The sequence below is a fragment of the Arvicola amphibius genome, chromosome 5 (assembly GCF_903992535.2).
Source record: "Arvicola amphibius chromosome 5, mArvAmp1.2, whole genome shotgun sequence".
NCBI classification, from domain to species: Eukaryota; Metazoa; Chordata; class Mammalia; order Rodentia; family Cricetidae; genus Arvicola; species Arvicola amphibius.
The window spans coordinates 109062399-109085289 of NC_052051.1; the positions used below are offsets into that span (position 1 = coordinate 109062399).

General features: G+C 39.0%; 1 protein-coding gene and 1 pseudogene across 2 annotated transcripts in view; one reads left to right on the plus strand and one right to left on the minus strand.

Annotated features, from left to right (window-relative positions):
* Wdr33 (WD repeat domain 33) overlaps positions 1–22891 on the plus strand; it is a 105616-nt gene that overhangs the window by 27424 nt on the left and 55301 nt on the right. For both annotated transcript variants that reach the window (XM_038331801.1, XM_038331802.1), the window contains exons 2-7: positions 22–248; positions 2009–2077; positions 2838–2942; positions 5890–5985; positions 6163–6314; positions 7929–8026. In XM_038331801.1, coding sequence (XP_038187729.1) covers positions 45–248; positions 2009–2077; positions 2838–2942; positions 5890–5985; positions 6163–6314; positions 7929–8026 — 724 coding nt within the window. In that variant the 5' untranslated portion in view covers positions 22–44. The remainder of the gene's footprint in view (positions 1–21; positions 249–2008; positions 2078–2837; positions 2943–5889; positions 5986–6162; positions 6315–7928; positions 8027–22891) is intronic.
* On the minus strand, positions 18604–18956 carry LOC119815602 (annotated as a pseudogene).

Consider the following 22891-nt stretch of genomic DNA (forward strand, 5'->3'; position numbering starts at 1 on the left):
ATACTTCCTCTTCTCTTTTAGTGGCCTAGTAGGAAAACATCGCCATGGCTACAGAAATTGGCTCTCCTCCACGATTTTTCCACATGCCAAGGTTTCAACACCAGGCACCCCGACAGCTATTTTATAAGCGGCCTGATTTTGCACAACAGCAAGCAATGCAGCAGCTTACCTTTGATGGAAAACGAATGAGAAAAGCTGTAAACCGGAAAACCATAGACTATAATCCATCTGTAATTAAGTATTTGGAGGTAAGTCCATTGAATGTACTTTGATGGTCAAAATGTTTTTGTTTCTGTTTTTTTGCTAAAGTGTATTAAGTATTACTGGTATTTCTTGAATTAGTGGGATGGATTAGTATTTAGATGGAGAGTTTATTAATCATCTTCCCAGAATAACACAGTGTATGTGAAATATTAAGTGACTACAGACATAGTAACACTGGCTCTGAGAATGTGGCTTGTCCTACTTCTGAGTTCCCAAGGGTAAGGAATTGTAGTCTGGAGGAGGAGCTCTATATTTACCTTGAAGACTGAGTACCTACCACACTCGTAGAATGCCCTGATCTGCTGCTGAAAGTGCTCTCAGCTCTGTTTCTCTACTTTTGAGCTCTTTATGTACCTTTTAAATGTTACTATTCCATCTAATTGGTTTAGTTTGCTTTTTATACCTTAGTTCAGTGTTGTTTGCACATTGAACTAATTAGTGTATTACAGACACATGACAAAAAGTGTCAAGGATAGATTTAGACTTTTTAGTTTCTCCCCCTTTTTTAGACAGGATATTATATAGCACAGGCTGGTTTTGAATTCCTGAACTTTTCTCCTTCATCCCCTAAGTACTGAGATAAAGGCACGTGACTTCACACTGGTTGATTCTTGGCAATTTCATTTGGGAATCTAGAGTATGAAGCTAGAATTTGGAAAGAATAAAAAAGAAAACCAAAAGAAAGATAAAGGGAAACTGTTTTGTGTTAATGTATTTGGCAGAAGTATGGTTGACAGCCTACCTGCCCATCCAACTTAATTATTTTATGTGTATGATTGTTTTGTTTGCATATATGTATGTCATGTGTATGCCTGGTGCCCACATAGGGAAGAAGAGGGTGTTATATCCTGTGGAACTGGAGTTAACAAGCTGTGAGCCGTTTGGGTACTGGCATCCAGGTCTTCTAGAAGAGCAGTCAGTGCTCTTAGCCACTGAGCCATCTCACCAGCCCTTCCCCCATTTCATTTATCAATATGATAAGTGAGTGAGGATGTGTTGGGGATCAGAGGAAATGGATGAGTAGGGTAAGAGCTACTTGAGTAAAATTCTAAGAGGAAAAGGGGACCATCTAAGAAACTGCCATCACTGTTATCTGTGTTTGAGAAAATAGCCTGGTGTCCTGGTGTGTTGGTGTACTCCCCTTATCCCAGTGCCCTGGATGCCAAGGAACTCTGAATTCCAAGCCACACTGGTATAGCTAGGGAATTGCAGGCTAGCCAGGGCTACACAGTGAGACCCTGTCTTAAATACTAAAACAAGGCCTGGCGGTGGTGACACCTTCCAGCACTAGGGAGGCAGAGGCAGGTGGATCTCTTTGAGTTTGAGGCCAGTCTGGTCTACAGGGTGAGTTCCGGTACAGGCTCCAAAGCTACACAGAGAAACCCTGTCTTGAAAAACCGAAAAACCAAAAAAAAAAAAAAACCAAAACAAAACTCAAAACACACATGAATCCTGTTACATTTGGGGTTTGGGGAGGTAACTCAATGCTTAAGAGCACAGACTGCTCTTCTAGAGGACTTGGATTGATTCTCAGCATGAACATGGTGACCCATAATCATCTGTAATTCCAGTTTCAGAGTATCTCATGCTCTTCTGACCTCTGTGGGTACTAAACGTGAGTATGTTGCTTGGTACCCACATGCCGGCAAATATCCATACAACAAATTAAAAATAGATTTCATTATTAATTAAATTTTACATGACTGTTACAAGACCGTATACTCATTTATTTATTTTTTAACAGAATAGGATATGGCAAAGAGATCAGAGAGATATGCGGGCCATTCAGCCGGATGCAGGTTATTATAATGATGTAAGTATAAGTTCTATAATACTAGCCTAATAAGAAATTCCTTGTAAACCTCAGAGCATGTGAGTTCAGGGTCAAGGTTGTCTTGACTTCTTTTTTATAGTTAACACATTTCCAAAAGTGTTTGTAGTATTTACCTTGATTAATATTGTTTCAACTTGGGGCTGGAGAGATGGCTCAGAGGTTAAGAGCATTGTCTGCTTTTCCAAAGGTCCTGAGTTCAATTCCCAGCAACCGCATGGTGGCTCACAACCATCTGTAATGGGGTCTGGTGCCCTCTTCTGGCCTGCAGGCATACACACAGATAGAATATTGTATACATAATAAATAAATATTTAAAAAAATATTGTCTCAACTTAAATATTCCTTTAAATTTAATGATGAATAAACTTTGGGGGTGGGCAAAAGCAATGTAGAAAGGTTGAACAGCTTCAACGTCTTTTAATAGAAAAATTAATTTTAAATTTGGGGTTCTGCAAACATGCTTTGCTGTATTGACTTGGAGAAGTAATTTAGGAAATCTGATGCTTAAAACAGATGTTGAAATTAAGTTCTAGATTAATACTAATAGTTGTTTAATTTTTTATCTTAGTTTTCTTTTAATTAATGTAGAATACTTTTAATCTCTTAAAAGCTTTGGAAAGTTACCCTGAAGTTTTCTTTAGATGTTGAAATAGTTACCTTGTTGTGTACCTTGTTTCTTCTCTGTGTGTGATCAGGTGTTATAAAAAAACCCAACGTATTTTATTTATTTTTTTGATAGCTGGTTCCACCTATAGGAATGTTGAATAATCCTATGAATGCAGTCACAACAAAATTTGTTAGAACATCAACAAACAAAGTAAAATGCCCAGTATTTGTTGTGAGGGTAAGTATTCTGTTAGTTTTTTTTTTTTTAATTAATTCTTAGTTTTACAAATGTATTTGACAAGGTTGGGCAAGGTAGCACATGTCTTTAATCCCAGAGGCAGGAGGATCTCTGTGAGTTTAAGGCCAACCTGATCTACATAGTTCCAGGATAACCAGGACTACATAGAGAGACGCTAACAGTTTTACTTTGGAATCCACTCTTATCCATTTGTGTACTGATAGTAGAATAATGTACTTTGAATTGTTTTTCATCATGTTATAGAATCCTGGAATATGTAGCATTTCATACTGCAGCAGGTTTCAGGATAGCCCTTGAGTAGAGACGGCTTTGTTGCTGTTGGAAAAACAGCATCCTAAAGTGAATAAAAAGCTGTCAGGTTTTGATAGGAATTGATGTTTTAGGACAGCTAAAAAACTATGATACCTCATCATACTTAATAACTCTGTGAAGGTTCCCAGTAGTTTCTTTGGAATTATAAAATACAGTTTTATAATCAGGAAGATAGTCACATAGTTTTATATTTTGAAGGGATTTTTCAGTAAAAGGATCTTTTCCATATTGACCAGACATTCAGTTCATATTCCTACAGATGATAGTGTAATACTTTCTTTTTATTTCATTTCTTCTTTCATCTTTTAAATTTTTTTGAATTTTATTATTATTATTATTATTATTAATTTATTTTTTTGCATTGTCAAGACACAGTTTCTCTGTGTAGCAGTCCCAATTGTTCTGGAATTAGCTCTTGTAGTTCAGGCTGACCTCTGCCTTCCAAGTGCTGGGATTAAAGGCACTGCCAACAAGAAATTTTTTTTTTTTCTGAGATAAGGTTTCTCTGTATAGCCCTGGTTGTTCTGCAACTTGCTCTGTAGACCAGGCTGGCCTCAAACTCAAGAGCTCCTCCTGCTTCTGCCTCCCAATTGCTAGAATTAAAAATGTACACCAGTTTTATGTTAAATGATGTTTATACATGCATGTCTCTATGCATGTTAGTGGAGGTGCCTTTGGAGGCTAGAAGAGGGCATCCAATCCTTTGGAGCTGGAAGTTACAGGTTGGTAGCTGCTTTATGTGGATGCTGGCAATCAGACTCAGGCCTCTGTAAAATTATCATATTCTTTTAACCATTGAGCTAGTTCTTAAACTCCCTTGTATAGTTGTGTTTCTTTTTTAAACTCTTTGCTCTTTGGGGGCCTGCCACCCAGATCCCAAATAAACACATGAAGGCTTATTCTTATGTTTATGAATGCCTGGCTTTAGATTGGCTTGTTTCTAGTCAGTTTTTCTTAAATTATCCCATTTACCTTTTGCCTCTGGGCTTTTAATTTCTCTATTCTGTATTCCTTTTTTCCCTTTCTCTGTGACTAGCCGTGTGGTTGGGTGGTTGGTCCCTGTATCTTCCTCTTTTCCTCTTTCACCCCTTCCTCTGCTCTTCCAGTCATTCTCGCTGCCTGCCAGCCATGCCTGTCTTTTCTCCTACCTAGCTATTGGCCCTTCAGCTCTTTATTAGACCAGTTAGCTATAAAACAGGCAAAGTAACACAGTTTTATAGAGGTAAACAAATGCAACACGCCTTCGCATCATTAAACAAATATTCTACAGCATAAACGAATGTAACATATATTATTTAATATTCCACAACACCCTTGTTTTTTTATTTTATTTTTAAACTTAATTATTGTATGTATATGTTGGGGGGGCCTCTCCCCTATGGTATATATGTATCAGAGGATGGCCTTGAATAATAATAATAATAATAATAATAATAATAATAATAATAATAATAAGCCTTGGTGTTTTGTCTACATGTATGTCAGTGTGAGGGTATCAGATCCCCTGGCACTGGAGTTACAGACAGTTGTGAGCTGCCATGTGGGTGCTGGGAATTAAGCCTTAGTCCTCTGGAAGAGCAGGCTGTGCTCTTAACCAATTAGCCTTTACTCTAGCCTCGACCTTGAACTTTTGATTCCACTCTATCTCTTGAATGCTAGAATTACAGGCAGTGTACCACTATCCCTAGTTTTGGTGTTGGGGTCAAACTTGGGGGCCTTGTGTTTTCTAGGCAAATATTCTAACGTCACTAGCTTCTCTCCTAACTTTTAGAGAATATTTAGTTGTAGGGAAAGTTTGGTATTTTTAATGTTCTTAACCTAATAACCATTACCATTTTGCTTATGGAGGGAGGGGAGGGGTATTTTATTTTTGAGACAAGGACAAGGTCTCACTATATTGTCCTAGCTGGCCTAGAACTTGCTATCCAGACCGTGTTGGCCCTGAACTCATAAAGATCTTTTGCCTTGCCACCCAAGTGCTTGGGATTAAAAGTTTGTGCTACATGCCTGGATTTTTTTATTTAGCTACTTATTTGTTTTTATTTACATACTTATTTATGGAAGCAAGGTTTCTCTGTAATCCTGGCTGTGTAGACCAGGTTGATCTTGAACTCAGAGATCCTCTTGCCTCTGCCTCTGGAGTGCTGGAATAAAAGGTGTTTGCCACCACCTCCTGGCTGGCTGGCTTTCTCTGTCTTGTCTGTCTATCTATCTGCCTGCCTGCCTGCCTGCCTCCCTGCCTGCCTCCCTCTCTTCTAATTCAGTTCAGGGTCTCATGTAGCCAAGAGTGATCTTGCTTAGACAGGTACATTAACTATAAAACTTAGCGTTGTCTACTTTATTTTGATTATTTAACATTTTATGAATAAATTCTGCCGACTGGCGAGATACTCAGCAATTAAGAACATTGTAGCTTTTTTAGAGGACTTGAGTTCAGTTCCCTACACCTACATTCTGAAACTGACAACTGTCTGTAACTATTGCTCAACCTACACATGTACACCCACAAATAAAACCAAACCAAGCAAGCAAAACCGCCTTTGAAATTATTTCTGAAATTAGTGAAGTTGCATGGCATGTGCTTATGTTTGCCGTCTTCCTTTTCCTCCCCCAGTGGACTCCAGAAGGAAGACGATTGGTCACTGGAGCTTCTAGTGGAGAGTTCACCTTGTGGAATGGGCTGACTTTCAACTTTGAAACCATATTGCAGGTAACAGGAACCACCAGATGGTCGCTCCTCTAAAAACTTGAAGGCATAGTCAACTTCATTGGCCGTCTAAAACTTAACAATTGTACAGTTTACTGCTCTGAGTTAATAGAGGTTCCTATCAGCTTCACCCATATATTCTCTTAAATAAAAACTTAAGCATGTTTTCTATTTTTACAGGCTCATGATAGCCCTGTGAGGGCTATGACTTGGTCACATAATGACATGTGGATGTTGACAGCAGATCATGGAGGATATGTGAAATATTGGCAATCCAACATGAACAACGTCAAGATGTTCCAGGCACATAAGGAGGCGATTAGAGAGGCCAGGTTTATACACAATATACCATTTTCTGTAGTCCCTATTGTCATGGTTAAATTACTCTCTAAGTGTATTCTGGGTGCAGAGATGCATGGGCTCTCTCAGATTCTGGGAAACTTTCTGCACCTTATGAACACGATATTTCTCTTTGTTTTCACACATTCACCATTTTGCTGGCACCTTTCTGAAGTAGTTTTGTCCTGGTATCAGCCTTTGCAATATGTTAGAGATGTATTGTCTGCCACATTTTGCACTGGTTTTCTCTTTTTATTTATGGTTAATAATGTGTATACGTTATTCCTTTTTATTATCTACTGTGTAAGACAAGAATATTCCAAATAAAGAATTCAGTCTTTAATTATACAACTGAATAAAATCTAAAGCCTACAGAAATCACCTTCAGAATCCACACAAAAGTCAAGGAAAAAAAGAGGCTTAAGTGAAGACCTGGTTGGCTTGGTTCTGCCACGACTTCAAAAAGAAAGAAAGTATAGGACTAAAAACCTCACAGATAACTCTCTGGACGTGGCAAACATTAACGGATTAATGAATGGGTTCTTCATGCTTTGCAGCTGTAAGCAGACCTTTGTCAAAGAAGACTCTAGGACTTTTCTTCTGATTTCACTGTTGATAACATGACTTATGCAAATGTATGAGTGGAGTTAAAACATTTCCAGTGAGTTGTATGTTTTCACATAACAGTGAGAAATGTATAGTAAAACTGGGGGAAAGAGTTTCAAAAAGAAGCCTGAAGAATTGCTGCAGCCTCAGAATAAAGCTAAGCATTCTTTTAAGGCTGTGCCATCTACGTGTGGGAAGAGGTTGGCTTTAGAAACACCATTGGCAGTCACTTGTTTCTCCTTTCAGAATCCACAGAACCTGTTGCATATATATGTTTCTGCTTTATAGACTTGACCTCAGTGTCGTGCTCATCATTTTTTCACCTTTAGCTGTTCAGAAGTTCAAGGGAGTTCATACAGTTCATTGAAAATCTTGATGGTTTTTCACAGCCAGGAAGAAAACTGGCTCCCTCTTGTGTAGCAGTCATTGGCTTTTAAAATATCTGGTGTATATTTTAAGTTTTCCTCCAGAGGTACAACATTCATGGGATTACTTTACACCTGGAAGAAGGCATGCGGTTTTCACGAGCCTTTTAAATAAGTGAGAAACATGGTATATAAGGATGCTATTTTAGCATATCACTTTTGAAGTTTAAGTATCTGAGGCAGAAACTGATGCTCATGTTTTGAGCAGTATTACTCTGTAGCTTAAATGATTATATGCAGAAATATTGTTAAGAGTAGAGTACATGTAGTTTCACTGTTAAGGCAGCTTCCCATAATTTGTTGGTACAGGAAATATACTAAAAGGAGCACAGGTAATGCACTGAGAAGTTCTCTGAATATTGATGGAAAACTGGAAAGAAAAACCCCCTATTCTTTTGAAGTCTTTTGATGAGATGCATATGTTAGCTGACTCCGTTCTCTTTAAGGGCTTCTTCACTGGATACATCCTTCTCCTGTTTATAATGCAGCAGTGTTTTTATTTTTCCCTGTCTGAGAAGCATGGATGATCTGTTAAATGCTGACCTCTTTCCCCTGCTGTGTGTCTTCATGTAACAGTTTCTCACCCACGGATAATAAATTTGCTACATGCTCTGATGACGGCACTGTTAGAATCTGGGATTTTCTTCGTTGCCATGAGGAAAGAATTCTCCGAGGTATGTGTACTAATAGTACTGATTGAAATACTTAAATAGGGAAGGCATTTGTGGTTAAGTCATCACAATACACTATATCTATTTGTATCTCCATTAAAGTATTTTTTATACATTCACCATCTCTGTCAAAACACAGCTGTTCTCTAGTTTGCATTCATTTTTAAAATTTTAACTAATAGTAATTTCACTGTCTTTGAATTCTTTCAGTTGCAAATTATATACAAGCTCTCCCTTTTCTCTATCACTTCTTTATCTTTGTCCTTTAGGGAAGTATTCTTTACTGACTTAGACATTTCAAAATAGTAGACAGTTCACATATTCATGACAGCTCTTGTACAGATAAATTATCTGATAAAATAGTTATTAGTAGCTGTATGTACTTACCCCTTTTTTGAGAAAGGTTCTTATTGTGAAGCTTAAGCTGGTCTGGAACTTGCTGTATAGCCCACACTAGCCTGGAACTTATAGTCCTTAGTCCTTGTCCAGACTCCCAATTCTGGGAGTGCAGTTGTGCTTCATTGCAACTGGCTTACTTGAAATTTGTAGATTATTTCACTTTGTATAGTGGGGCTGTTACCACCCTTTATGTGAATTCTGAGGTACTAGAATTTGGTAATTAGCTGTGTCTTATATATCCTTAGTGCAAACATTATAATAAAACCATTTGTACTTCTAAGTACTGGTTTATTATTCACTAGGAATGTAATATTTTCAAATGTTTAATTTCAACCTCTACTCGTTTACAAACTGACCTTTGCCTCCATGCCCTTGATTCCAGAATCCCTCAGATGTAAGTAACATCATGGGAAATGGAAATTAAGGGTACCAAAGATAACATTTATCAGGACATTATGATTCAGAGATTTCCCTTCATGTTACAGAGTCAGCAGTTAGTTGTCTTGGTGGAATTGTAAATTTCGTACAACTGGTAAGATACTTTAACATGCCAGATGTTGTGCACACCCTTTACTCCTGGGAGAAGCAGGTAATCTCTGTGAGTTCCATGTTAGTCTGGTCTACATAGGTGGTTCCAGACCAGCCAGCACTGTATAGTGAAACCCTCCTTCAGAATAAAGCAAACAAACAAAACTAAACTAAAAAATTAAAAGATAAATTCCAGCCAGTATCATTGAATGTATTTTCACATTGTGTTGGATCCATGTCCAGTTGTGCATCACCACAGCTAGTGTAGGGGTCCTGTTGGTGCCTGTCAAATTGAGGGGCATATGCACTGTGGAGACCATGACACCATGCAACTTAAGAATGAGGGAGACTCATTTATGGAAGAGTAACATGACCCAGAAGACTTAAATGACTTGTTAAAAAATAATAGGTTCAATGCCATAACTAGACTCTTAACCACTTAACTTTCATTCTCATTGTACACTTATGTTGGCTCTTTCCTCACTGTTCTTAGAAATATTAGGCATTAAACAGATATAGGTTAATGTTTTCCAGGCTTAGAAATAAAGGAATAAAGAAAATTTTTTATTTAAAGTAATCCTGGGGGATTACAATGACTGACTTTATAATCTGAAATAGAGTAGAATTCTCATATTAGACTGCTCAACAGTTTGTATTGCAACAATCTTTTGTATGTTAACTTCTTTTCACTTTACACAGTAGTTCTAGAAGGGCTCTGAGAACAGGCCCTGCATGTGCCTGACAGTGTCTGAAATAGAGTGTAAGAAGCATCACTTGATAGTTTTAGATTTGAGTTACGGTGAACCTTTTTATTATTAATTTTAGTCCAGGTGAATTTAAATAAAATGGAGCAAATCTCACAGAATCCTTAGATTTTATATTCCAGTTACTATTTTCTATCATTCAGTTTTCTAAATTCCGTGAAATTAAGAGCATTTCTGTTATACATGATGGTTCGAGGTCAGATTTACAGTCATTACTAGGAGAATACAAAATTGTTCATCAAAAATTAGAAGAAAGGACCTGAAGGCAGCTTCTCATGGAAGACATTGGATCCCAAAGCCAAATTTGGACAGGATGATTGTTCCACTTCTAAAATGTCAGGTTGTCCTGTAATAAGTAAGTCATAGTCTACCCATGGCAGGCAAGCAGACATGCTCCTTTTTCTTGTATGTGTCAGGCACTTATTTTGAGAGGCTAGGTGTTTAGAAAAATCAAGAAAACACTACTTGAAAGGAGGTGATGATCATATATATATATTCTGAGGCTTTAACACATACTTACCCTTTTCTCCATCATCCATAATAAAAATCAGACTTTTACTCAGATTTTTAGTGACAAAGTATTGGTTGCCTCATGTTTTCCTTTACTGATATCAGGTCTGATTTTTATAATATTCTTCCATTATGTTGGTAATCTTTTCTCCAACTTCCTCTTCCACTTGGGACATCAAAGGAAAAAAAAAGCAAAAACATTAAATGCATGGCTATAATCTCAACACTTGTGAGGTGGAACATAGCATGGACTATGTAAGACAATTAGAAACAAAATAAAAAGCATCTGTGATCTATTCTGACAGTCAATTAAATATTTAAAAATAACAGTCATTTTTTTTCCTCCGAGTTCAGCTTTAAGTACACAGTATTATTTAGAAGTCACAATACTACAAATACAAAAAGTCACAATTTTTCAGTACAAAATTTACAATCCCCCCTTCCCCCCGGGTTTTTCGAGACAGAGTTTCTCTGTGTTGCTTTGGAACCTGTCCTGGAACTAGCTATTGTAAACGGGCTGGCCTCGAACTCAAGAGAAACCTATTTAAAATGGGCATAGAGCAATTGTTGGGAGATTTTCTGTACAAAAGTATTGCTTGTTTGATTCATAAGTTCATGAAATTGAGTTGGGAAACATCTTGTAAATATTCCTCATATACTGGAGTTTATACACTTTTGTCCTTTTTCTCAAGTAAAGAGTGCTTAAAATTTTGTAGGCAAGATATTTTCACAAGCTTTTATCATCTTCAAAGCAGAGACCAGTGAGTAAACTTAATATTTGTTATAAATATTTTATTGACACAGAAGAGGGAAGAAGACCTGCGACTCTGTCTCTAAAAGCAAAACAAACCTCTTGCTGCCAAGTTAAAAAATGCAATCATTAAGAATGCTAAATTAAATTTTATTGGGAACCATTAAACTTATAAAAAGAATCTACTCCAGAAATTCACTGCACTTGAAGTTTGTTTTATCTTCTTGGTTTTAGCAGTAATAATTGGCACACTGATCAGGCATAGTGTAAATACTTAATTTAGCATCATCAGCAACCCTTTGGTATAAGAATTGGTTAGCCCTTACTTTACAAATGAAGTTAAATAAACCTGCCAAAGATCATCCATACAGTATAAGAAGTAGGGCTAGGATTTGAAGGTAGGTTGTTTGGCTTGAGTTTTATTACTGTGTAGCCCAGGGCGTATGCTAGGCAAGTAACCCAACCACTGAGCTATATCCCTAACCTTTTATATTTTAAAAGAAATGTCATCATAGATTGTATTTCTGAGCTATGGTGATAGAATTATGAAGTAAAGATTTTGGTAGGGGAGTAGGGAGAGTGTGGGCAAAGGGAACTCCAGTTTATTTTAATACTTTCCTTAAAAACTGTCCCTATTGGTTATAGTGGGTTTTTGGGGGGGCGGAGATTGTTTGTTTGTCTAGTTTTGTCTTTTTCAAGACAGGGTTTCTTTGTGTGGCTTTGGAGCCTGTCCTGGAATTCTCTCTGTAGACCAGGCTGGCCTCAGACTCACAGAGATCTACCTGCCTCTGCCTCCTCTGAGTGCTGGGATTGAAGATGTGCATCATCACTGCCCAGCCGTTATAATTACTTATGTACTACTTACTGAACCACAGAAACATTATACCACACTGGATTGTTGAAACAGCAAATGAGTTACAAGGTATCTGCTAAGTTATATAAATGTACAGAAAGGGGTACCTTGCAGTAGGGTCCAGAGGAAGTGTCTTGGGTTGGGAACAAATCTGTTGGTATGTGCTTGCTTAGCATACACTGAGTCTCAGGATCATGCCCAGTATCGCATGAAATTGAGTTTGGTAGTACATAACCTCTCATCTAGGCAGTGGGGAGATGAAGGTAGTGAGATCAGAAATTCAAGGTCATCTTTGCTACTTAGCATTTGTAGACCAGTCTGGGCAAAGTGGGACTCTGTCTTTAAAAGCAAAGCTAAACCAACCTGTTTTATTAAATTTTATTTTGCTTCGCTTTAAGAAAGGGTCCTACTACGCAGTTAAAGCTAGACTTGCGTTCACTAAGTAGCACATGCTGGCCTACAAAGAACTTATGGTGTTCTTCCCGACTCATCCTCTAAGGTGCTGGCTCTCTTCAGTATTAGCGCTTAGTGCGCAGAAATGAACCGTGTTCACCTCACAGCATAAGAAAAAGAACGGCATTCATTTTTTTTTTTTTATTTTGGTTTTTTCGAGACAGTTTTTCTTTGTGTAGCCTTGCCTGTTTGGGAACTAGCTCTGTTGACTAGACAGAGCTCTGCCTGCTTTTGCCTCTCAGCTGCTGGAATTAAAGGCACATACCACCATTGCCCAGCAGCATTCATGATGCGTCTTTATGTATTTTTTCTTGATTGCTTTCAACTGTGATTTTTACTAAATAAGCTAAAGCCTTTACTACAAAGATCTTTTAGTTTGGTAGAAGGTTTTTAAACGGTGTAAAAACATGTCTACAGAGTCTTCAGGGTAAAAATGATCTTCATTATGAGTAATTTACTTATCTATAACATTTTATATAGCATTCTACAAAATCCTATCTATTTCTTAAGAGAAAACCACAAATCCTGTTATCTTTGTAACATAGTTTGTATTCTTGTCTTGGTTACTTTTTTATTACTATGGGAGAACACCTTGAGGAAGGCAACTGATAGAAGAAATTTAGGGGGAATTTACAGTGTAGACGGTTAGAGCCTATGACCATCATTGGGGTAAGCATGGCAGCAGCATGCAAGCATAGTGCTAGAGTAGTAGCTAAGAGCTTATATCTTGAGACACAACAGGCAAGAAAGGTAATGGGAATAGTTTGAGTATTTTGAACCATCAAAGCCTGTCCCTAGTGACTCATCTCCAGCAAGGCCACATCTTTTAATCCTTCCCAAAATTTCCGCCAGTTGTGGAGTACGGATTCAAGCATGAGCTTATGGGGGCCATTCTCATTCAGACTACCACACTCAACTCTCTGGCTCTCATAGGCTTGCAAAAAGGTATTTCATTCAAATGCCAGGAGTAGTGGTACATGACTTTAATCCCAGAACTTGTTAGGCAGAGGCAGGCTGATCTCTGTGAATTCGAACCTAATCTGTCTACATAATGAGTTCCAGAACTGCTAGAGCTACCATAGTGAGACCCTGTCTTCAAAACAAAACAAAAAAATCAGTTGATGATAACACATACATTTAGTTCAGCACTCCAGTTAAATGGGTGGATATATCTTTTACCCTAGCAGAAAGCAGGAGGATCAGGAGTTTAAGGCCAGCTTAGACTTAATGAGACCCTGTTTCAAAAGCAGTCAGGGACTGAGAATATAGCACATTCGTAGAGTATTCACTTTGCATTATGGGTTTAATTCTTTTAGTACCATACACAAAAGCCAGGAGCCATTCCTACACATAGTTTTACTTATGAGCCTCCCCACCAGATAGTCTTTAATATATAGTCCTGATTGGTCTTGAACTAACAGATCTACTTGCCAGTACCCCAATCTTAGAGACAGGGTCCTTATGTAGCTCTGGCTATCCTGGAGCTTGCTGTGTAGACAAGGCTGGCCTTGAACTCAGATTCACCTGCCTGTGCATCCTGAGTACTGGAATTAAAGGCGTGTGTCACTAAGGCAGCCTGTGGTCTTAGTTTTTTACAGCAGTAAGTTAGCAAGAATAATTTAAGCAGTCAGCCTTGCTGAAGGTGGTGTTGCCCTTGTAGGTTTGGAGAAGGTGTTGAATGAATCCTCTCAATCTATAACTGGAGTTGCAGATGGTTGTGAGCTGTCGTGAGGATGGAATTCTGTGTCCTGAGCAGTCTCTCCCCCCGCCCCAAATCTGAGTCTCATAAGCCTGGCTGTTCTCAAATTAATGTTGAAATTACAGAGCTCCCTGCCTCTGCCTCCCAAATAACGGAGCACACATCCAGCCATCTCACTGTGCCTAGAGCTGATTTTCTAGATGGGCTGACTAGCAAGGCTCAGGGATCCTACTTTCGTATTCCCAGCATTGAAATTACAAGTGCACTTCTGCCCTCACTATGTGGGCGGTAGGGATGAACGCTGGTCCTTAATGCTTCTGCAGTAGGCACCTAACCAACTGAGCCATTTCCTCAGTCGTCATTTAGATGCTTAGATGATTCTGTATGGAAGTAGGGTTGGGTTACCTAGTACGGATTTCTAGAATATTGAGGATGAAGAATGTAGAACAGCATATTTGAATTTAGTTGTAGGAAGGTTTTGTGTTTAAGAGTACAGGGTGGGCTGTTGTATAAACTATTTGTGTTTGTTGAAATTGTGCTACGTTTTCTTACTAGCTGTCAGGGAAATTATTTTTGATGGGTGGTTGAATTTCACACTATTTAGGCAGACTGTGTTTCTATGAATAGGGTTGAGGATGTAGTTTTGTCTGTTCAAGGCTTCAGTCCTAAGGATGGGGTATGTATATGTACATACATATGCAAGTACGTAAGTCCTTACATTTGCATCAAGACTAGAGAACACTGGGTATTCTGTTTCAGTTCTGTCTTATTACCTTGAGACAAAGTCTCCTAGTGAATCTAGAATTTGGGAATTTATGGCTATGCTGGCTGAGTAGCCAGCCCGAACTATCCTCCTCTCTCCATCTTTGAAGTGCTGCTGGGATCAGAAGTGACATGACCACACGTGGCCTTTTACCTCTGGGTCTTTTGTCTCAGATGCTAGGGTTACAAACATGAGCTACTGTCCCTGATTTGTGCTACTTCTAAATTTGTTTCCCTGTATGTGCATGTACACACACACACACACAAACACACACACACACAAATTGTACCTGTTATTTTTATGTATTTGCACTAAACCCATCTAACCACTTCTATGCTAAGATGAAAATTTTCATATCTCCAGAGATTCTGTCGTGCTGCTTTTCCTGTTTTATCATGCTAAGTTCCTAGCTTAGGAAAATACTTCAATTATAATTTTGCTCTTCTAGTTTATTTATGGTTTCCTTTATCTCATTTTTGTTGGTTAGAGTTGGCACTGCTCTACTATAGTGGCCCTCCCACATCAATCATCAGTAAAGAAAATGCCCTCAGGATCATGCCCACAGGCTGGTCTTGTTTTTTACTGTTCTTCACTTCAGGTTTCCTCTTCTCAGGTGACTCAGTTTGTGTCAAAACTAGAGTTGTGGCAAGAACTAAACCATAGTTATAGCAAATGTTCATCTTAAAATAACACCACCTCCCAACAGAAGCAAACCAACAATACTAAAAATGAGGATATGAAGAGTCCTATATAGAATTCTAACCACGCAGTCTTAACTCCAGGTGTTAGTCACAGTGTTAGACTTTAGCAACATGGGACTCGGGCAAGTTCTACTGATCGAAAATGATGACTAATAATAGCCTTCTTGAGTTAGTTTGTGAGTTAAATGAGTTTATGAGAGCTGTCAAACTAGTTATTACAATACAGTATTCAATATTAGTTACTGTGATTCACAGAGCTATTTTCACAGCCTCCTTGATACTATGATAAAAGTGGTTATTTCAGAACTGTATAGCTATCCCTTCAGGTTCCAGATTTTCTGAAGATACCAAATTTCCTGATGCTGAAATTTTTTTTTGTAAAATGGTAGTTGATAAGCCTACATATGTTCTCTCAAGCCCTTTATTTATATTGGAACTAGGGGTTAAGCTCAGGGCTTTGTTCACTTTAAGCATACTGTTTGTTGCTGTGTATTCACTTAACTCTCCTGTGTTCTTTTAAGCCATCTCTAAATTACCTGTACTATAGAATACAGTGTTGGTGGTAGATAAATAGTTGTTTAGGCAATAAGGACAGAAAAAGTCTACATGTTAGTACAGACCTAGTAGTGGTTTACTCCTGATATAATAGGTCTGAGATTGGTTTAGTTTGCAGGTGTGGGATGTGTGGATGAAAATGGCTGCCTTTATTTTGTAGTACTAGAATTTCATGCATGTTAGCCTGTATCCTCAGCTTCCTTCCTTCCTTCCTTCCTTCCTTCCTTCCTTCCTTCCTTCCTTCCTTCCTTCTTTATTTATTTGTATATTTATTTATTGGTCATTTTTGTAGTACAGGCTTTAACATCTTCATGGCCAGGAAATCATAAAATTATTGACAACTTGCATTTATTTATTCCATACCCCAGCACAACTCTCTACACAGCTTTTCATTTACCTCCCTTTCTCCCTCCCTTTATTTATTTATTTGAGGGTGGTTGTTTGTTTTAATAGCCTGGGTCTTACTCTGTTAACCAAGCTAGCTTCAAACTCACAGGGATCATCTATGTCCTGAGTTGTAGGTTAAAGGTCTGCACTACCATGTCTGGTTCTTTCAGTTTTTTGGAAGTTAATATATTATTCTTTTTTGTATGTTTGTTTTTTAAACAATAGTTTTTTTTTTTAGTTTTGTTTTTGTTTTTAAAGCTAAGTTCATTGACTGTATTTTCTTTGGGTGCAGAGATGGTTACTATTTTAATTATTCCCTTCAACTTCTGTAGGACTTCCTATTTTTGCTTCTGTCATTTTTATCCTCAGTACTGGGAATTCAAACTCAGTGCTTTTCAGGGTACATAGTAAACATTCTTCTACTTAAACTTACCTAAGACATCTTTTTTTGTTTTAATTCAATGTATTGAACATGCCAATATGAATGGAGTAGTTTTTAAATGTCTGTCTTTTAGGTTTTATATTTTTACATATGTTTGTCAATACATCATGTGTGTTCTTGGTGCTCATGGAGGCCAGAAAAGGATGTCAGGTCCCCTGGAACTGGAGTTACAGATAATTGTGTACTGCCTTGTGGATGCCTGGAATCAAACACAGGCCCTCTGAAAGTAACAAGTACTTTTAACTGCTGAACCATCCTTCCAGCTTTAAAATGTATATCTGACAGACAGGATCCATGCTTAAACAGTAGACTTCTTTTATGTTCCAGAAGCTGGCTATTTTCAATTTTTTGTTTGTTTGTTTGTGGCTAAGTTTACGTTTTCAGTTTTTTTATTTCTTGTCTGGGTGTGACTAATAGCAAAAATAGCATTGATTTGTAGTTATGAGCAGGCCTGCTTTTCATCCCTCCCGATTCCCGCATGGCTAGCTTTACACCCGAAATAACAACACACAAATTGTATTTTATACACTGCCCATTAGTTTCAGTCTCTTATTGGCTAACTCTCATATCTTGCTTAACCCATTTCTATTAATGTGTGTAGCACCACGAGGTGGTGGCTTACCGAGAAAAGATCTTAACCTGTGTCCATCTCTGAGAGGAGAGCTATGGCATCTCCCTGAGGCGTCTGCCTCACTGCCTTCTTCCTAGCATTCTGTTCTGTTTACTCTGCCTACCTAATTTTCTGTCCTATCAAAGGGCCAAGTCAGTTTCTTTATTAACCAATGAAAGTAACACATAGACAGATGACCCTCCTCCATTTTGCAGAGTAGATTTTGCACCTTTAAAAATGACTTTCAGAAGCTGGGTGGTGGTGGCTCACACCTTTAATTCCAGCACTCAGGAGGCAGAGACAGGCAGAGCTCTGTGAGTTCGAGGCCAGCTTGGTCTACAGAGCAAGTTCTAGGACAGGCCCCAAAGCTATAGAGAAACCTTGTCTTGAAAAATCAAAAGAAAAAAAATGTCTTTCAGGTTTTTACTGAATGGCAAGCACTTAGTTTGCTTCTTCTGCCACTGGACTGAATTCCCAGCAGCAGTAGCAATAACAGCATCTTCTGTGAAAGAGCAGAGATGACGGTGAGGTGGAGGTGCAGCTCAGCTAACAGAATGCTGCACTGCATGCAGCAAGCTCTGGACATAGGAGCTTTTGCCCCGTCAGCTTTGGCTGCATAGGGAGTTGGAGGCCATCCTTGGCTTTATAAGACCCTGACTGGGAAGAGGGTTGTGGGTCTTAACTTGGCATTATTTTCTTCTGAGAGCAAACTTACTGACTAGGTATATGAGTAGTTAAGACAGCGGTTTTGTACTTTGTACTTTGACAGTTTTCAGTATGATTGTCAGTGATGTTTTATATTTCATCTGAGCCACTTAGTACTTATTTATATGGCCTTGACATGAAAATATAGTATACCCCTGTGAAAGACAGAGGTCAACCCATGGGAGTTGATTCTCTACTGCTCAGTCTATGTGTCTTGGAAATGAATTTAGTTTGTCAGGCTTGGGGGCAAATGCCATTTTTCCCCCCTGGAGCAGGGGTGTTAAGGCAAGATTTCTTTGTGTAGCCATTGCTCTCCTGGAGCTCACTATGTAGATCATGCTGGCCTCAAACTCAGATCCACCTCTGCTTTCCAAATGCTAGGATAAAGGGATGAGCCTCTACTAACCGCCAGGCTCACTGAACCCCCCACCCCACTTTTATGTATGTACTTTTTATTAGTTTAAATCTGGGAGGGGTTTGGCATCACACAGATTTTGTGTCAAGTGACCTTTGTAGGAAGGTTGCTTTGGAATTTGGAATGAAGCTTGTTACTGTTTGCATGGGCCCTAGCTACACCTTTTCCCAGATATCACTCTGGTTTTGTTTGGTTTGCCTCCACAAGAGTTGCTATGTTGTTTTTTTTTCCTTTTTTTTTTCTTTATACATATAAACATATCTCTTGCCCAAGTAGGAATCAGTTTTATCATAGGCATAAACACCTTCAGTTTTAAGAAGAGCTCTGTGCTCTCTTTGGTTCCAGAGACCTTGCTTATAGTCAGCAAAAATGGCCTTGCACTATAGCCTTCCAGACATACTTGCCTTTTAGATGTCCTGTTCCCAGCAGGCCTCCACAGGCACTAGGGTTGTGGAATATAGCCCAGGAGCCAGAGTGCTAGGCCTAGGATATACTAAGCATTGGGTTCAATCCTGAGTACTGTGTAAACCAGACATCCTAGTGTATGCATTGAATCCCAGTGCTCAGGAGGTTGAAGCAGGAGAATCAAAAAATTCAAGGTCTTATAAGCTACAAAGTAAATTTGGCTACATGGGATCTTGACTCAAAATGCAAATAAACCAGAAAAATAAATAACCGTTTTCCAACATTAGTCTCTCTTAAAATGTTACTTCTTTATTTTTGTGTCAGCCTGAGTATATGTATACCCCATGTGTGATGGAGGATGGAAGAGAGTGTCACACCTTCTGGAACTGGAATTACAAGCTCTCTTTAGTATCATTTCTATTGCTGTGATGAGATGTCATGCCCAAGACAACTTATAAAAGAAAGCATTTGTTTAGTTGGGAGCTTGCTTACAGTTTAAGAGGTGTGAGTCCATGAACTGCCATGCTGGAAGCATGACAGCAGGCAGGCAGGGAGGCATGACACTCGAGTAGTAGCTGAGAGCTACATCTTATTGGCTGATTGGAGTAGAGGGTGTGTATGTGAGCGGTGTGGTGGAACCAGGCCTGGCCTGGGCTTTTAAAACCTCAAAGCCCATCTCCTCCAACAAACCTAGCCTTCCCACTCCCAACAATTTCTTTGGTTAGCCTTGCTATCCTGTAGACAAGGCTGGACTCAAACTCAGAGAGCCACCTACCTCTGCCTCCCAAGTGTTGGGATTGAAGGCCACACCTCCGGTTCTAAGCATTCAGACCAGAACCTATGAGGGCCATTTCTCATCCCAACTTACCACCTGATGGAGGAGGGTCATCTGTCTGTGTTACTTTCATTGGTTAATAAAGAAACTGCCTTGGCCCTTTAATAGGACAGAAAATTAGGTAGGCGAAGTAGACAGAACAGAATGCTGGGAAGAAGGGAAGTGAGGCAGTCGCCATTCCTCTCCTCTCTGAGATAGACGCAGGTTATGATCTTTCCTGGTAAGCCACCACCTCGTGGTGCTACACAGATTACTTAATATGGGTTAAATCAAGATGTGATTAGCCTGTAAGAGGCTAGAGCATTAGGGCCAAGCCAGTAAGAGGCTAGACCATTAGGACCAAGCGGTGTTTAAAAGAATACAATTTGTGTGTTGTTATTTCGGGTGTAAAGCTAGCCGTGTGGGAGTCGGGCGGGATGAAAAGCAGGCCTGCTCGCCTCCTTCTACAACTACCCAGGCCACGTGGGTGCTGGGAATAAAACCTGGCTCTTCTAGAAGAGCAGCATGTGCTTCTAACTGTATGATAGGAGACTTTCTATATGATTAGGTAGTTTTTGTGATAATAAAAAAAAGATAATTTTAAGCCAGGAGAGGGTGGTGTACACCTTTAATTCCAGCAGAGATGGGTGGATCTCTGTGTGTTGTAGGCCAGCCTGGTCTACTGAGTGAGTACCAGGACAGCCATGGCTATACAGAGAAATTCTGTCTCAAAACAAAACAACAAAAAAGTGGTAATTCCTTCCCCCCTTTAAACTTCCTTATTTCTATTTGTGTGCATTGGTGTTTTTCCTGCAATGTATGTCTGTGTGAGGGAGTTACAGACAGTGAGTTATGGGCTCCCATGCGAGTGCTGGAAGAACAGTCAGTGCTCTAAACCACTGAGCTACCTCTCCAGCCCACAAACGTGGTAATTTATAACCATGAGTTTTATTGATCATTCATGTAAATCTGGTGATATCTTTAAAACATGGAAGGTTTTGAAAGAACGTTTGTCATTTAGTAAACTCCAAGATAGGTCTCTTCCATATTTTTTTGATAAACCAAGGATATTTGTGTGTGTGTGTGTGTTTGTGTGTGTGTGTTTTCTTCTTGTTTGTGGACTTTTGTGACAGGGTTATAATGTAACCCTAACTTTCTTGGAGCTCACTGTATGGACCAGGCTGGCTTCAAACTCAGAGATCCCGCTTGCCTCTCCCTCCAGAGTGCAAGGATTAAAGGCATGTGCTACCTTCAGCTGAGGATATTCTGTTCAATATTGAATTCTTTATGTAAGCATTTATGGGTGTGTGTATGTACATGTTCTCATGTGCATGTTTGGAGGCCGGAAGTCATCCTTGGGTATTGTTCCTCGGTAGCCATCTGCATTATGTTGTTGTTGAGACAAGGTCTCTCTTCGAGGTTTAGGGATTGTAATTAGGCTAGACCAGCAAACCTCCCCAGTACTAGGCTTACAAGAATATTACAAAAATAAATAAATAAATAAAAATTTCAAGAATGTGTATAAACCTTTGCCTGTAGTTCTGTGTGCCATGCGCATACCTGATTCATAACCAGGTCATGTGACTGGGAATTACAGACAGTTGCTATATGGTTATGTTCAGAAAGAACAGCCAGTGCCTTTAACAGGTGAGCCATCTTTCCAGCCTTACAAGCATACTCTACTCCACCTCCATCCTACCCTATGCATTCTGAGGTGAACTTAGGTCCTCATAGTTGTATGGTTGACCTACACTGACTGAGCCATCTCTCCAGCCCTACAAGCACCCCCACCCCCACCGTGGGTTGTGAGGTGAACTTGGGTCTTGCTGTTTAGCTAGCAAATGCTTCACTGACTGAGTCATCTTCCCAGTGCCTTACATCTCAACTCTCTTATAGTTAAGTAAAATTTGAGTAAATTTTAAATCCAGAAAAGTTGTTTGTTGATAAGGCTTGATCAATATTTATTAAAAATTGAGAGCACGTCTGGTTAGTGTCATCTGTAGCACAACGGAAAAAGCAAGACACATTTCTTTGAGAAACAACAGAAAATGGGGCATGGTAGCACACACTTTTAATCCCAGCACTCAGGAGGCAGAAGCATGTGCATCTGTGTTCCAGACCAAACAAGGTATCTCCCCAACCTCCACCCCTCAAGAAGTAATACTCCTTGTATATGATAAAGATGTTTCCATAGAAGATTTGTTCTCCAAATCTTAGAAACAAAAGAATTGTGGTTTTACTATGCAGAAGGATAGTAAAATTAAATTTTATTTATGTGGAACAAACTTAAGAATGTAAAACTTTGGTTTAGGCCAGCCTGAAATTTGTAAAGTAACTTAGGCTAGCCTTGAACTAATGAACTTTCTGCTTCTGTCATTGATTGATTGATTGATTGATTGATTGATTGATTGTTTCTGTAACTTTGGAGCCTGTCTGAACTTGTAGACAAGGCTGGCATCGAATTCACAGAGATCCAGCCTCCTGCCTTTGCCTCCCGAGTGCTGAAATTAAAGGCGTGCACCACCACTGCCCAGCATCTACTTCTGCCTTTCTTGTATGTGACTACAGTTAATTGAGTCACCATGTCTGATGGTATTAAAGCTTTCAGAACATTTTTTCACACAAAAAGATTAGTTCAAGTTAGGTTTTTGTTTTATAGTGCTGGAGGGACAATCCAGAACCTTGCACATGATAGATAAATGTACCACTGAATTATGTCTGCAGTTCATTTTAGGTGTAGGGGTGTGTGTATGTGTGAGTGTATTTATATCTGTCATCTGTGTGGCAGTGTGTTCTTTTAATCTCTGTACTTGTGAGGCTGAGGCTAGATCTTGTTTCAAAAAAAAATCAGACAAAAACTCTAGTTTATATCCTTTCAATAACAGATGAAAGCAAGTTTGCTCCTATTCTGTCTGTTTCTTTGGAACAGGAGGATAAGGTATGGAAAACAAACCTTTTCCGTAAGGTATGGGAAGAAATAAATTAATTAAATAAAGAGGAATAAACTGTACAGCAACAGAGCTGACAAGATGGCTCAACAGGTAAATGTTTTTGCTAAACTTGATGTCAACCTTAGTTTGATTTTCAAGACCCAGATGATGAAGAAACAAACTC